This window comes from Protopterus annectens, chromosome 1.part1 (genome assembly GCF_019279795.1).
Source record: "Protopterus annectens isolate FY-2018-M chromosome 1.part1, PAN1.0, whole genome shotgun sequence".
NCBI classification, from domain to species: Eukaryota; Metazoa; Chordata; order Ceratodontiformes; family Protopteridae; genus Protopterus; species Protopterus annectens.
The window spans coordinates 1,159,653,745-1,159,671,518 of NC_056726.1; the positions used below are offsets into that span (position 1 = coordinate 1,159,653,745).

At 38.8% G+C, this 17,774-nt stretch overlaps 1 protein-coding gene across 2 annotated transcripts in view; it reads right to left on the reverse strand.

Annotated features, from left to right (window-relative positions):
• CACNG8 (calcium voltage-gated channel auxiliary subunit gamma 8) overlaps positions 1-17,494 on the reverse strand; it is a 659,572-nt gene extending 642,078 nt beyond the window's left edge. Inside the window, exon 1 of one of the 2 annotated variants that reach the window (XM_044080431.1) lies at positions 17,153-17,494. In XM_044080431.1, coding sequence (XP_043936366.1) covers positions 17,153-17,182 — 30 coding nt within the window. In that variant the 5' untranslated portion in view covers positions 17,183-17,494. The other variant, XM_044080440.1, reaches the window with a different exon arrangement.
• Positions 17,495-17,774: the final 280 nt, after the last annotated feature.

Consider the following 17,774-nt stretch of genomic DNA (forward strand, 5'->3'; position numbering starts at 1 on the left):
CTCCACTGAAAATGGGTTCACACCCAGACGGACTATCCCAGTTAACAAATGTAAAATAAAATAAATATATATATGTATATATATATATATATATATATATATATATATATATATATATATATATATATATATATATATATATATATATAAAATATACATGTATGTGTGTGTTACCTACATTTTGGCAAATCTTTTTATATCAAAAAGTGAAAAAGCCAGTACAGCTCATCAAACATCAGCCACTCAAACTGTACCAGCTTTTTTTTCAGCAAGATCAAGTAACAGCAAGCTTTGGGTAATGTACTCTTTCTCTTATTTAATTATCAGGGTTTGTGGAGAACATAGTAAAAAAAATTTTTTTTTTTAAATATTTTTAGTATCAAACGTTAGATGATTGACTTGAGGCAATTCATTCCTCTGTGGTAGGAAGTTCCCAGAACTATGGAGGTGACAGCCATCAAGGGGTGCCATAATTCTGGCAGCCACAACTGTTTATTTATTATTTTATTTATTTCCATTTGTTTACTAGGGCAGTGAACTGATTCCAGTGAATCATTTTCATGCTCATCCCAGGAGAAATTAACAAAAAAACAAATAATACAACATGAGTATAATAGTTGAGAACAGAATTTAATGCAGCAGATACACACATAGGGTATTTTTTATTTAGACAAATCACAAACATTGAGTGAAGAAAACTGTTCACACAGAACACATCATTTATAAAAAATGTGGATACATAGGTAAGTAAGTTAGATGTTATTTCCAGTCATCATGATTGACTGAAAGCTGTTTAGTACAACCCACCATTAAGAAAACCATGGTAAAAAATTTCTCCAAAGCCAACTTCATGCTTCTTAAGATAGAAGTGGCGAACTTCATGACACCCATACAGATGGACAATAAAGTTACAACTGCTGAATCCTACAAAAATGCACTCTATAAGCAGTTGCACGAATGCATGGATTGTGCTATCCCAAACATAATCAAGATGCTATCCTCCAAATAAGGGAAGCCAATCTAGTGGTCCCCTGCCATAAACAAACTCTACAACAGAAGGAAGAAACTGTTGCAAAAGAGAGTAAAATCCCACGAGTGGAGGAGCTCCCTGGTCAGCCTCAGTAAGAAGTTGAGATCCCTTATAAGATCCTCCAAAGCTAGCTACGAAAACAAAATTGCCACTGATTCTAAGGGCAACCGAAAAGCATTCTATAGCTATGTCAAGAATCTCAATTGCAACACCCAGATCTGCTCTGAGTTACAGCACAACGGCACGAAAATTACAGAACCAACTGATATTGCCAACATCCTGGCAGATAGGTTCAGTGCTAACTTTACCCCCCTCTCACCCCCTAAAGGGCCGATATCTATTCAGGAAGAATGCAGAGTCCCTGTAATCACATCTATGCAGCTAAAAGCTGTACTCTCTAAAACCAAAAACACAGCATCCATGGGAATGGCAACATCCCAGGCTGCAATTTACACGAACTTCAGAATGAACATTCTCTCCACCTAAGCACCATGTTCAATCATAGATTCAAGTCAGGCTTTGTGCCCACTGAATGGCACACAGCAACATTTATTCCACTCCACAAAGGGGGAGCCACCACTGATCTTGGGAACTATCGCCCTATTAGCCTGACGAGCCTGGTCTGCAAGGCCATGGAGTGTACCATCATGGAACTCATAAGACATTGGTAACCTCCAAACTCTGAAACCCCCCAGTTCGGGTTTGTGAAAGGCAGATCATGCCTTCTGAACCTGATCGACTTCTTTGAGGTAGTCACCAAAGCCGTAGATGAGGGTAAGGTGGTTCACACAGCCTATCTTGACCTCGCCAAGGCTTTCGACACCATCCCCCATTCTGGAATTATAGCTAAACTCACTAAACTAGGTATAAATCCCTACATCACAAGATGGGTTGCCAACTGGCTCCCTGACAGAACACACACTGTAAAAGTTGCAGACTCCAAATGTGACTTCAAACCAATGACAAGTGGAGTACTACAGGGTTCAGTCCTTGGACCTCTCCTGTTTGGTATCTACTTCTTTGAAGTACTAAAGAAGTTTGCAGATTACTGCAAACTAGGAGCCATAGTCAAGTCCCCAAATGATGTGAACATCCTACAAAAGGGCCTCACTGAAACAGATGTCTGGTGTCAGAGGCATGGCCTCATGCTCAATGCCAAAAAGTGCATTGTCATCCTCTTTGGTAAAAACTGTATCCATGAACTACCACATAAACGGCAGTCTACTTAATGTCGAATGTGTGATAAGAGACCTTGGGACACAGATGGACAGTAGTCCCTCCTTTGATAATCACATCACCACAGTAGTCAGGAAATCCTTCTATGTGGTACACCTAATCAAAAAAGGGTTCTCATCCAGGAAAAGAGAGGTCATAGTTCCCGTCTACTCGGCACTCATTAGACCCATTACAGCGTACATTGCCCCTTTTGGAATGTACCTCACAAGACATCTGCAGCAGTTGGAAAGGCCGCAGAAGTACCTCACAAAGAGGATTACTGGCCTCAAACAGATGCCCTACACTGACCATCTCAAAACCTCTAGCTTTACTCTTTAGCATATCACCAATGCAAAGGAGATCTCTGCCTAACATATAAAGCTATGTTAAACCCAGAGCTGTTGGACATCATCATCATCATCATATTCTTTCAGCTGTTCCCATTAGGGGTCGCAACAGTGGATATCTGTTTCCATTTCTTCCTGTCCTCTGCATCTTGCTCTGTCACACCAACTACCTGCATGTCCTCTCTCACCACATCCATAAACCTTATCTTAGGCCTTCCTCTTTTCCTGTTACATGGTAGCTTCATCCTTAGCATCTTTTTCCCAATATACTCAGCATCCGTCTTCAGCACATGTCCGAACCAACGTAATCTTGCCTCTCTGGCTTTGTCTCCAAACCTTCCAACCTGGGCTGACCCTCTAATATACTTATTCCTAATCCTGTCCACCCTCGTCACACCCAGTGCAAATCATAACATCTTTAACTCTGCCACATCCAGCTCAAACTCCTGCCTTTTTGTCAATGCCACTGTCTCCAACCCATATAACATAGCTGGTCTCACTACCCTCTTGTATACCTTCCCTTTCACTCTTACTGGTACTCGTCTGTCACAAATTACTCCTGACACTCTTCTCCACCCACTCCTTCCTGCCTGTACTCTCTTCTTCACCTCTCTTCCACACTCACCATTACTCTGAACTATTGATCCCAAGTACTTAAACTCATCCACCTTCACCATCTCTACTTCTTGCATCCTCACCATTCCTCTATCCTCCCGCTCATTCACACATATATTCTGTATTAGTCCTGCTGACCTTCATTCCTCTTCTCTCTAGAGCATATCTCCATCTCTCCAGGGTTGTCTCCACCTGTTCCCTACTCTCACTACAGATCACAATGTCATCTGCAAACATCATAGTCCACGGGGACTCCTGTCTGATCTCGTCTGTCAACCTTTCCATCACCATTGCAAATAAGAAAGGGCTCAGAGCTGATCCTTGATGTAATCCCACCTTCACCTTAAATGCATCCGTCTTTCCCACCGCAGACCTCACCGCTGTCACACTACCCTTGTACATATCCTGTACCAGTCTTACATACTTCTCTGACACTCCCGACTTCCTCATTCAATACCACAACTCCTCTCTAGGCACCCCGTCATATGCTTTCTCTAAGTCTACAAAAACACAATGCAACTCCTTATGACTTTCTCTGTACTTCTCCATCAACACTATCAGTGCAAACATCGCATCTGTAGTGCTCTTTCCAGGCATGAAACCATACTGCTGATCACTAATCATCACATCCCTTCTTAACCAAGCTTCCATTACTCTTTCCCATAACTTCACGCTGTGACTGATCAATTTAATCCCTCTGTTGTTACTATAGCTCTGCACATCACCCTTATTCTTAAAAATCGGTACCAAAACACCTCTTCTCCTTTCCTCAGTCATTCTCTCATTTTCAAAGATTTCATTAAACAATCTGGTTAAAAACTCCACTTCCATTTCACTTAAACACCTCTGTGCTTCCACAGGTATGTCATCTGGACCAGCAGCCCTTCCATTCTTCATCCTCTTCATAGCTATCCTTAATTCCTCCTTGCTAATCCATTGTACTTCATGATTCACTATCCCCACATCATCCAACCTTCTCTCCCTCTCATTCTCTTCATCCTGACTTTCTCTGTACTTCTCCATCAACACTCTCAGTGCAAACATCGCATCTGTAGTGCTCTTTCAAGGCATGAAACCATACTGCTGATCACTAATCATCACATCCCTTCTTAACCTAGCTTCCATTATGGGATGATGTGGGGATAGTGAATCACAAGGCCTTCTTTAGCTATGTTAGAAACCTGGGAGGAAACTCCCAGATATGCTCAGAGTTAGTCCAAAATGACACAAAATACACTGAACCCACTGACATTGCCAACATTCTGGCAGACAGGTTCAGTGCAAATTTCTCCTCCCCCTCCCACCAAAAGGAGAAATAACTATCCCAGCAGAGTGTAGCCTCCCTAACATCTCAGATGCCCAGGTGAGAGCCGCCCTCTCTAAAGCTAAAAACACAGCATCAATGGGACCGGATGGTGTCCCGGGCTGTGTGCTACATGAACTCCAAGAGGAACTAAACCCACACATAAGGCTGCTGTTTAATCTTAGTCTTACCACAGGATATGTACCCAAAGAGTGGCATACGGCAACAGTGGTCCCACTTCACAAAGGCGGTGCTTCTACGGACCCTGGAAATTACCGCCCCATAAGCCTGACGAGCCTGGTCTGCAAAGCTATGGAGAGGATCATTATGGAACTCATAAACAAAGACATTGGGGACCTACAGACATTAGATCCTACCCAATTTGGCTTTGTCAAGGGCAGATCCTGCCTTCTGAACTTGGTCGACTTTTTTGAAACAGTCACTAAGGCCATTGATGAGGGTAAGGCAGTTCACACAGCCTACCTTGACCTTGCAAAAGCCTTTGACACAATACCCCACTCGGGCATCATAGACAAACTCACCAGCTTAAATGTAAACCCATATGTCACAAGATGGGCTGCAAACTGGCTCAAGGACAGAACCCACAAGGTCAGAGTTGCTGGAGCTATGTCAGACTCTAAGCCAGTCACAAGTGGTGTCCCACAGGGCTCAGTCCTGGGACCCCTCTTGTTCAGCATTTATTTTTCCGAGGTACAGGCAAACATAGGAGGATTGTGGCTGACAAAGTTCAAAGATGACTGCAAACTGGGTGCCATAATTGATACTCCAGCGGACACAAACATCCTTCAGAGAGGCCTCATAGAAATGGATAATTGGTGCCAGAGCCATGGCCTTAAGCTTAACGCCAAAAAATGTATAGTCATACCCTTTGGGAAAAACAAGGTACCGACAAATTACCACATAGGCGGTAATCCATTAAGTACAGAAGAGGTAATCAGGGACCTAGGGACCCAGGTTGACAGTAACCTTTCATTTGACACTCACATTGCCAAAGTGGTTAGGAAGACCTTCTATATTGCCCACCTTATCATGAAGGGTTTCACATCTAGATCAAGAGAGGTCATTGTGCCCCTGTACTCTTCTCTTATCAGGCCAATGATTGAGTACAATGCCCCATTTGGGATGTATCTCACCCGGCACCTGCAGCAGTTGGAAAGACCCCAAAAGTTCCTCACCAAGAGGATAAAGGGTCTTAAACATATGTCATATGCTGCCCGACTGAAAAAACTCCAGCTCTATTCAGTCGCATACCGCCTACTCAGAGGTGATCTGTGCCTGATGTACAAGGCCTTGTCCAATCCTGAATTAATGGACATGCTCCACCTCAAAAAATCCAAATCCATCAGAGCCACGAGAACAAGTGACTTAAACCTAAACACAGAAATAAATAGAACGTGCTGGAGGGACAGATTCATAACCCAGAGGCTCCCTACACTCTGGAACAGAATCCCAGTCCATGTTAGGCAGAGCCCCTCACTGACTCTATTCAAGAGAAATCTCGATGAGTGGATGGGAGATCATAGGTTTACCCCGGGGGTCATCTCTTTGTCACTACTAGACAGAGGCATAGTAAACTAAACCCTAAAAGGGTGTAGTATTCTCATCCTAAGGGGTGGTGTAAGCCACATACACTCTGGCTAGGCTTATAAATGCCCTAGGGCAGATAGCCTAGTACGAACCTATGAACCTATGAACCTATTCATCAACCCCTCAAAGTACTCTTTCCATCTCCTCAACACACTCTCCTCCCTTGTGAGCATGTTTCCCTCATTATCCTTTATCACCTTTACCTGCTGCACATCTTTCCTATCTCGGTCCCTCTGCCTAGCCAATCGGTACAGGTCTTTCTCTCCCTCCTTAGTGTCCAACCTTTCATACAACTCTTCATATGCCTTATCCTTAGCCTTTACCACCTCTCTCTTTGCCATGCACCTCATCTCCTTATACTCCTGTCTACTTTCTTCATCTCTCTGACAATCCCACTTCTTCTTTGCCAACCTCTTTCTCTGTATACTCTCCTGTACTTCCTCATTCCACCACCATGTCTCCTTGCCGTCCTTCCTCTGTCGAGATGTCATACCAAGCACCTTTCTAGCCGTCTCCCTTACTAGCTCTGCTGTAGTTACCCAGCTATTTAGTAACTCTTCATTGCCACCCAGTGCCTGTCTTAACTCATCCCTGAACTCCACCTCACAATTACCCTTTTTCAATTTCCACCATTTGATCCTTGGTGCTGCCCTCACACTCCTCCTCCTCTTCTTGATCACCAATATCATCCTACAAACCAAACATGCTACACCTAAAGAAATCCCAATCCCTGCAAGCTACACACTCTAGGGACCTAAACCTTGTCACCACAATAAACAGGACATGCTGGAAGGATAGATTCCTGTCCCAGAGACTTCCGATACTCTGGAACAAGTTACCCATCTATGTCAAGCAAAGTTCCTCATTAGCACTCTTCAAGACAAATCTTGATGAGTGGATGGGAAATAGGAACTACACCCCAGGGATCACTTCTGTGGCTCTGCTCGACAGGGGCACAGGAAATTAACTTTCTTGGCTGGGTAAGCCAGGGAACCTTGTTGGCTAGGCTTACTTAGGCCCTTGGGTCGATAGCCTAGTACCTACCTATAAACCTATGAACCTATAAGTTATGTCAAAATCAATTTAAGTACTGAAGGTGTAAGGTGGGGTTCAATAATTTGGTGTGAGCTCTTAGAGAAGTGAGTTCTGTGCACAAGCCTGCAAAGAGACTCTGTCTTCATTATTAGGCCCTTAAGTGCATTATAATTTTCTGCGGTAAAGGCTGAGAAGTTTAAATTAACTTTTAGGTTAATGATGATGCTATCATGATTTGCATTAATTGCAGAAGACATGACAATGGAAGGGCAGAAAGCTGTTACCCTTATAATATGTAAAACACTGTTGTTCTTAACTGAATTTTGTACCACTTGTTTCAAAATGCATTGTTTAATACAGGTAATTAGTTTGTGGCCACACCTGATGATGTACTTTTTACACAGTCAGTAAGTGGGTAATTAAAATTCCACTGTGATTTATTATTTTATGGACTTGTAAATTGTACTTTTATACTGTAGTATTTAGCCCAGGTGATAGAAACATAGTATACAGTAGATTACTTCTTCTTCTTCTTTCGGCTTTTCCCAGTTAGGGGTCGCCACAGCAGATCATCTGTCCAACCATGATTGGCAGTGGAGTTTTACAGTGTCAAGTTGCCAGCCCGGTGCCCAGCCTTCCACAGAAGGCACACACACACACACGCACACACCTAGGACCAATTTAGAGTGTCCAATCCACCTACTGCATATCTTTGGGATGTGGGAGGAAACCGAGCACCCAGAGCAAACTCACGCAACCACAGGGAGGACATGCAGGCAAGGCATAGAAGGCACCCCAGCCGAAAATCAAACCGGAGAACCTCTTGCTGTGAGGCAGCAATGCTAACTGCTGCACCACCGTGGCCGCCCAGTATACAGTAGATTACTACAATATTAAATTTAATGCCATTGATATAAAACACTGTATGAAAAATGTCAGTATCCACAACAGTCAGGAAATCCTTCTATGTGGCACACCTCATCACTAACGGCTTTTCATCCAGAAAAAAAGGCGGTTATTGTCCCACTGTACTTATCCATCATTAGATCCATTATAGAGTACAACTCCCTGTTTGGTATGTACCTCACAAGACATCCACACCAGCTGGAAAGGCCATAGAAATACTGCACTAAAAGAATCACAGGCCTAAAGCAGATGCCCTATGCTGACCATCTAAAAAAACTCCAGCTCTGTGGTATATTGCCTGCTCAGAGGCAATCTCTGCTTAACATACAAGGCCATGTCAAACCCTGAGCTGTATGATATGCTCCACTTAAAGAAATCCCAATCCCTCAGAGCCACATCCTTAGGGGATCTAAACCTTGTCATCACAATGAACAAAACATATTGGAGGTATAGGTTCTTGACCCAGAGACTCTCCATACTCTGAAATAGACTGCCCATACATGTCAAGCAGAGCACCTCCTTGGCCCTCTTCAAAAGGAACCTTGAGGATTGGATGGGAGATAGAAAATTCACCTCGGGGATCACGTCAGTCGCCCTACTAGACAGGGGTCAAGGTAAGCAAATATTGTGGGAAGAAATATCCAGGGAATTGTTATGGCTAGGCTTCTACAGGCCCTAGGGCTGATAGCCTAGTACCAACCTAGGAACCTATGACTGATATTTTTGGATTTTAGCATTTATGTGTTTTGTTAGCTGTTTACAAATATCCTTCGATCCCATTGGCTTTGCAACAGTAAAGCAAGATATATTTAAGCAAGACCAAGAACTGGTTACATGTCTCATGCTATGTTCACAGGTACTAAATCCCCTGTTTATGATGTCACATCCTTAGTCACTAACTGAATGTCAGCATTTGTTTTGTTGTGTGTTATGCAAGGTAATGAAAATATGTTTTTTCCATAAACTGCTAAGATTTGCAATAATCTCTCTATGTACAAAGTGAACAATGACCATGTCATAATTTCATTTTATCTTTGATAGCTAGTTGATTTGTCTCTAGTTTTGGTTAAAGCAAGCATTACCATGTAACACACTCCCTGCAAAGTCCAACGAGTAATGTGCCTATTGTACATGCAGTGGTAATTGCAGGGATATTTTTTATGGTTGCCAGGTCTTATTGCTTGCCTTATAAGATTCCATGTCTTCCTTGGTTCAGTTTTAATCTCAGCTAATTGCTATCATACATGTTCATTGCTGTTATGTCTGAGGAAAACATTCACTTTTGATGGTGTATTTTTCAAAACTACTTTAGATCTAATGACCTGGGCAATAGCTTCAGGGTTTCCCTCTATCAAATACCAGTCTACCCTTCTGTATCGAAATAAGTGTCTGACTCAAACAAATACAGTATGGTGGCTAAAACCATGGATCTCAGAAGTAGAAGAGCGCAACAGCCCAAGTCTAAACTGCAAAAGTAAAAAGGTAAGCTTTGTGATCCTCCAACATACTCTTCTCTCTTAATATACGTTCCATAGCCTGACTGAACTAGGCACACCTTTACAGCTTGACTATTTGTCCCTAGCAATATTCTCTCTACATGCAAAATAAACTATTTATCTTTATTTTCTAGATAACAATACACATATTTTACTCATTTTCCAATATACTTTCAAAAATTAAATATTCATGCACAGTTTCATTACAAATACAGCTGAAGGTAGTCTAAATAGTATAGAACTGTATGAAAATAAATAAATACAAACAGAAAACAGAAATCTGATAATATTTCTATCTTATTTGAAGACCCACAGCAATGTACCCCTTATAATCAAGGATACCTCTTTACAAATATATGACCAAGGAAAGGGTGACTGAAGACTGCAAAAAATTATTATGCAATCAGCCCAACAACAAAGGGAACCAAATAACAGCTTAGTTCTTGGAAGGCCTACAAAAAGGCAAATATATGCTTGCATCCACAATGATAACAAGAGATTCAAATGCAATGAGACATTAAGAATGCATAGAGGAATGCTATCCACTAACTTGAAGTATGAGAACTGTTTGCTATTCCATTGCCATCATGTGAAATTGATCAGTTTCGGAAAATTAATATCAGCAAAAAACACACAAAAAATCTAGAATTTAAAATGTATTCGCATGTCTTATCAGCAAAAGTTTATTTTGTGTTTTACTTGAGGTGCCCATATAAAAAACTATAGATTGCTGCAACTCCTGGCACATTTTATTTGTCTTCGTACAGTCTACAATTTACCTGTTGAAGAGTTATATTCAGTTTAAGGGAAGTATGCCTTCCTAAAATCATCAGGTTTTGTACATCTTTTTAATGCTATCATCAAACATGAGCCTGTAGCAGCATCTAAAAAACATAATGATAATCCTTTGTATTTCTAAGTGAGTAGCATTTCCAATTTCTGAGACCACAGAACCCACATTCCTAAAGTTGTTTTAAAAGCTATACATTTCTGTGTGATACTGTTAGAATTTCTGTCTCAATTATATGTACTGTCTTAAATCTAACCTTTATGATTACTAAACAGACATAGAAAACATAACTCCAGCATTATTAAATAATTATTACTTATGATACATTTTAGTTCACTAATTTCTAAGAAACTAAGTAATAATAATAATAATCATAATAATAATAATAATAATTAACAACTATTAAATAAGGAAACAAAAAGAAATTTAAATAAAGTAAAAAAGTGTTCTAAACTTAGTTTTGATTTCAAAGTAATATTCTGATGTCCTCAAAGTTGAAAAATTATTCTGTCAGTATTATTTTTCTTAAATCTCCTACCTTCTCAGTGTTAACACACATTTCAAGGAAGATGGAAATGTGCTTTGAAGCATTTTTAATATTATGTATATTACTACTTAAAATGACCTGATAGGAAAATACTTTGTCTTACTATACTTATCAGATATCTCTAATGATTTAAATGTACTGTTATAAGAACTAATATTTTACACAATGTTCTTCTAACTGCTGTTTTTCTGTATTCCTCACATTTCCATAGATAAGGTACATTACTAAAACCAATACATATAGACGCCATCTCTACACTATAGAAACGCATACAGTAAACAATGTTAACAGTCACATGAATGCCATGCATGTTGAAATATGTATAATACTGGTAATAAATTACATATAATAACTAACTAAATAAATAAATAATGCTGAGAGAATCATTTTTCAACTTTCAGGACATTAGTATATTATTTTGAAATTAAAACTAACACACCCTAATCTGGAAGCACTGAAATGACTGTCTCCAGTTTCCTCTGCCAGAGTTTCCCCATGTTACAGCTAATTCTGGCTACCCACATTGCATTATCTGCAATGATTTCCTCTAACACTTTGTATTGTTTCATCAAAACTCTTTTAAGAAGCCAGATATATGTAGAAAGATGATTAAGACTGGGCTTCATAGCATGCAATTTAGTCAAATGCCATTGACATACTGGTTAACAATGTCTACCATATACAGAAAGGGGGTTAAGCACTTGTGCAAAATCTGATTTTTTAAGAGACACCAGGCTATTTACAGAAGTGAGATGTGTTAAATGCAAGCAAACAAAACAAAAAACAATGTGTAGCCTATTCTGCCGTAAATGAGCTTGAACCATTACAATCAGTCTCCAACACATAGTGGTGTATTTCTGTTCAGCACAAAAATGCAGATGTGACCTGTAAAATTTGGGAAAAAAATTAAAATATGCATGAACTATCAAATATAAGGTGCATAAAAAAAGAAATAAAAGCATTTCTTGCCAACTTTCCTTTGAAGATTACTTTGTACTAGTTACAAAACAAACTTTCAGAAAATAAATTCCAACTAACACAGTCATTCGAAAATGGTATAGTCTTGAAAGTAAATATTCCCACTAATAAGAACTAAAGAACACCTTTTACAAGGGGACAGTAAAATATGAGAAAAACACAATAACCATAAAACTAATCAAATAAAAGAAACTTAGAGTAGCAGCCAAACAGATCACACAGATCTCTTCAGCACAGAGGATACACAGGTTCAACTGCTCTTAGCTTCTTGTAGAGTCCTTGTGTATATATAATATAAAAAAACAGGAGCACACATCATTTATTTTTAAACCTATCTGTACTTAGAGTACTGATATTTGCACAAGTATGCTCGGTTTTGAACGATATAACAACCGTTCATTCATGAAACATGATTTGAAGCATTCTATTCTTTCATAAACTTAAATTTGTACTAATCCTGATTTTTACCTCATTGATTCTTGACTATGTCACGCTTTTGAATTCACTATGAGCAAAATGTCTCATGAGAAAAAGCTTATTTATTTTCTTTTTTCCCCACATCAAATAAGACATTAGCTTTCTTCCATTATCTCCCGAAAGCAAATATGCAAAAGTGCTGATTATTACGCTTGCATGTAATCAAACTACACATCATTAAAAAAGAAAACTCAGTTATCAAACTCCGAAAATGAAAAAAAACTACAAATTAAAGGTGTTCATTATCAGTAGTGTAGTCTATGGAATATGCAGGATTAGAAATCAGAGTTGCAAATAAAGACCTAAAAAAGTAAAGAACCAAGTAAACTTAATGGTGTGCAGTAGCATATTGAAGAGGTAAGTTACATTTGGATGGATTGTAAATAAATATATAATAACAAGAAAGCTGATGACCTGGTAGAAAACAAGCAATTTAACTGAATGTCGCATTTCTGTTAGTGGGCAATTTACGTATGAACCTTGACTCAGCATTAATGAAGGGGGTCATATGTTTTGCAATAGCAAGAGGAAACATTCTAGAATACAGACTGGAAAAAGTACTGATGTAAATAATGTAATCAAAGGACCAAGAGGAAATGGAAAGTCAGTCCTAACAAAAATAATTTAATAAATAAATAAAGCAATACCTAGATTGCAAAATGAACAAAAACTAGTATGTCAGTCTCGGCCTGATGAGGAAATATAGACAGAAAAGAACCTTAAATATACACACTAATCATCCATCACGTATGAAAAAAATAAAGAAATGCTGACACAGCAGTGCATTATTCCTTTTAACACTTCAAAAAATTCATCATAATTCTGAAACAAGCTGATTTTGTCCTAACACTTAACCTGCAAATCTGTCTGATTGCCCAGTGTAAAAAAAATGTTAGGCTCAACTGTGCCTCTGGGAATATGGCCTATGTATGCTTAATGTTTTGATAACATATTGCATTATGTGTTACAATAAAACGTAATACTAAGATAGATAGAAAAAGTTATGTTAAAATTACTTAACGGCAGAAAAATAAATAACAAATGAATAGTCATATCTCTGCATATGTGTAGTTAACACATGGAGATGCATGCTGCTTTAAGGCAGGCTCAGCAAAGATCTTGCAAATGGAAACATTGTAGCCAATATCTGAGTGAGAAGACAGTTTGACATACAAAGGAAAGTACATATACATTTCACATCCAGTAAGTTACCTCTTAGCATGTGGACATATATGTATGTATAAATATAGAACCGTTTTCCAAATTATGGATGATGAGTTAAGCAACGGAAGCAAGTAAACAGAAATATATATATATATATATATATATATATATATATATATATATACATATATATATATATACAGTAGAGGCATACAGTAAGGCATAAAACTGAACAACATACACTTGTAGTGTTTTTAACAATATGTTTCCAACATATTAAATTACAGGGACTTTGAGTAAGTATGGTCTGGACAAAACGAATGATAGGGGAAAGCAATGTTCAGTGTGACTGAGAAAAAGATACACAGATAGGCAGAGAGTTATATTAAATTCATAAGAGTAAAGTACAACTCAATGAAGAAAGGTTACTTGTAAAGCTCAAATTATTTGAGCTCTGTGGTTGAAAACTAAAGAAACAGAAATAGAAGGATACCCATAGAGGAAGGCAGCTAGACAGATATATTTATCAATACGGTGTTTTTAAAGAAGCTTTCAGAATTTATATAGACGTGCTATTCTCCTTTAAGAAGGGCTTCTGTATGATACAGAGAGTGACAGGTAGCTGTCGTCACTTTAAAACACAAAATGCATGCTTCCTTAAAGAGATGCAATACTCTAAAATGGGTAGATCTGATAGAATAAAAGTAGAAGTGCATGGATAACCAGACTAAATCACAGGTTTGACAGACACATCAGATATTTTGGACAGATGTGCACATTTGCTAAAACACTAAAAATTATATAAAACTGATGCATAGTCTATATGTAAATTATTTCATTAAAAACTGCAATGTTAAAATATTTCATCAGGCATACATCTTTTGTATGTTGTAACAAATACCACAGATTGTTTCAATTGTGTAAACATATATGTGCTTTCCAGATTAAGGCTTTGCACTAAGAACTGGGACTGCTGCTTTGCTTGCAGCTAGATTAATGCAACAGCAGCAAGTCCATGATTCAAAATATGCTGTTTGTGTAATTATATGCTTGGTATGCGATAACAGAACATTTAAATTTGCTTTGTACTTTAAAATACCATAATCCATGCAGACAAATTGGACTCTGAACACTCTTTAATGTTTTTTTTTTTTTTTTTGCTTTTTTTTTTTTTTTTTTGCTTTCATAATTGTACATCATCTAAAATAGTGATTGGGCCATCCAGTCACAGCTAGCTGTTTTTTTTCTATGTGCCATGTGAAAAATGTTGTGTGTGTGTGTGTGTGTGTGTGTGTGTGTGTGTGTGTGTGTGTGTGTGTGTGTGTGTGTGGCTATATACCATGTGCATACAGGAAGCTGAAAATTAAATGTAAGTCTGCATAAATAGAGCAGATAATTAAAAGGCTATCATTTGCTAGCGGTTTCTTCATCCAGTCCTGAGCTGGACTCTCTTGTTCTGCAACAAAGATATACTGTGTGGCTTAACCAAACCATGCTTTCTGGGTAGCCTGTGAAAGTAGGGAGTTGTTCTTACTGAGTTTATGTGCTTACTCAGATAATGTAAAAAAAAAAAAGCATTACATGCACTGACTTCATATAATCTCCAATAATCCATTATTAGGACAAATGTGCCTTGGTATGTAACATCCACAACTGGATAATTGCATAAACAGAAATTTGTAATTATTGAAAAGCATTCTGTCCTGCAATCTATAAATCCATGGGCATGATTATAACTGTGTCACTCCAACACTGTACAAGCATCTGCAAACGCTACACATTACAAGCAAACTGAAAATGCCACACTCTGCAGTCAGTTTTCAAAACACTAATCTATTTATAAAAAATGCAAAAACCTGTTATTACTGCATGACTTTAAAGAAACTGTATGCAGAACACCTGTGTAGGCATGCTTAACAGAATAGTTACCTTTTCAAATACAGTGTAAACACCTACACACAGGCTACAAAAGCAACCAAAATACTTTACCCCAACAAGTTATTTTTTTCCCACATCATTGAATATATCTCATTCTATATACTCTTGGGTGGCCTGGGTATGGGTCTAGATGTGGACTCCAGGATGCATGTGTGCTGCATTAATAATAAATTGTTACAGTAAACATTTTGGGCATTAGAAGTTACAGTATGCATTTCGGACATTAGAAACACTTTGTAAGGCACAGGTAATTACGTTGTAACAATCTCTGTTCTTTCCATACACGATATATACATATTCGACAGTGTTGCATGCACAAAAAAATGTTTGTAACTTATTTAACTGAGTATGGACCCTAGAAACTGTCATGTATGCATATGAGATATGCACACACTACACAATTATTCCCACATTTTAGAATGTAGACGTTATGTCTGTGACAGTTTACGAGTTATTTAAATCAATGCAAAAATTGCAATGAGTGGCAAACAGAGCATTTCAGAAATACATGAAATTCAATGCACAGTCTTACTGACTACGCTAAAATATAGAGTAAACGGTGTAATGCAAAGCCAGGGCAGACATGCATGCGTGAATACATTCAATGATGTTTCTGACAGTGTGATTAATTCAGTGTTTCTACTTTAATTAATCATCTAAATTGATATGCAGTATAACAGAATGCAAAATGCATTATTACTCTATTTTGAAGAAAGTAAGGGGACCTGTGTCTTCCTAGCATTTTTGAAACGGCTTTCCCTGTTTATCTTCCTGTCAAAACGCAGTTCTGTGTGTCCATCAAGCCAGCAAGGATTTTAGTTACAGACCGGCACCTTTTACATGATTGAACTCATATAGAAGGGAATGTCATCCTTAACCGTCGCCCACAAGACACACACACACACACACACACACACACACACACATATGCAATTTTGTACGTGAGTGAGTTTGTGTGTGCATTCTTTCAACATTCACAAATAATGCACATTTCATCAAGTGGTCCCCAAATTGGCCAGTTACAGGTACTAGGCGTTCGCCAGAATTCTTCAACCCTTATTCCCAGCTTGATCAGAGTGCAAACAAGAAAACAGGAACATGTTTAATGCAGACTTCTAAAACGAAGATTTTAAAGGGGAAAAAAAGATGCCCACTGAAATGTGGAGCTCATCTGATGTAACAATACTAAAAATCAACAGTGGACATCTGACCCCCCCCCCCCCCCCCCACACACACACACACATACACACAATAATAAAACATAATGAATACTTTTAGTATACAATGATGCTATTTCAAATCGATAAAAAGAAAACTGACACTATTGAGACCCACTGAGCCCCCAACCCCCACTCCACCGCACAGCTGCATCATTTCCTACTGAATACAACTAATAAATGCTGTTATAACATGGAACATCATGTACAAATAAAATGGCTCAACATCACTTAATATGATGGACGCTGAGCTGCTGCATTGCACAATAAGCCGGTAATGATCCCACATCAAACAAATTTCGTTACCTTATATTTTAAGAAGCAGATAACAAAGGTTCCGCTTTTCTCATATTTTAGTTATCTACAATCCACAACAGCATGATTTCCGAGGAAAGCCACATCACACAGCAAACATGCATTGCAAAAATGTATCTGTTGCATTTCACTAGGTCCCCTTTCGCTCTCCCCCCACTTTCAGCCGCTTACCAAGTCAACAAGCCTTGCAATCAGTGACATTCTGGTTTAAAAAAAAAGCTTCCTTTGGAAGGGACGTTAGCAGGGTCAATCACAGCAGCGTCTCCGAGCTAGTCAGCTAAGCAATCACTCGCAGAACGGTGCAATTCTTGCATTGCAAACCACCCACCAGATGTAAAAGCCTGTTCACGACGAGTCTTTTTTTTTTTTTTTATTCCAGTCCCCTTACCTTCAAGAGCATGCCTGCTTTTTTTAAATTAGTCCCCGCTTCAATGTTTTCTGTGTCGTGGTTGGATGCCACTTTTTGTCAGTCTGTATATTCCCCCCAAACCCTAGAAGATTCTGTGCAATGGTGTTTTTAATAGGGTTTCTTAAAAGAAAGGGAAAAAATGTGTAGGTTACTTTACCATTCTGTTATGTCACTGGGAGAAACCACTGGCAGAAGTGTTATGTGCGTGTGCGTGTGCATGTATGTTTGATTGGAGGACCATCACAGCCAGAAAAGAGAAAGCTAAGGGGATCCCGCATATACATGTGTGTGTATGTGTAGTTCAAGGAGGTAAGCATTTTCAGTATTCATGCATACTAACAGGTAGAAGTGGGACATTCATACAGACTAAGCATTGCATGCCCA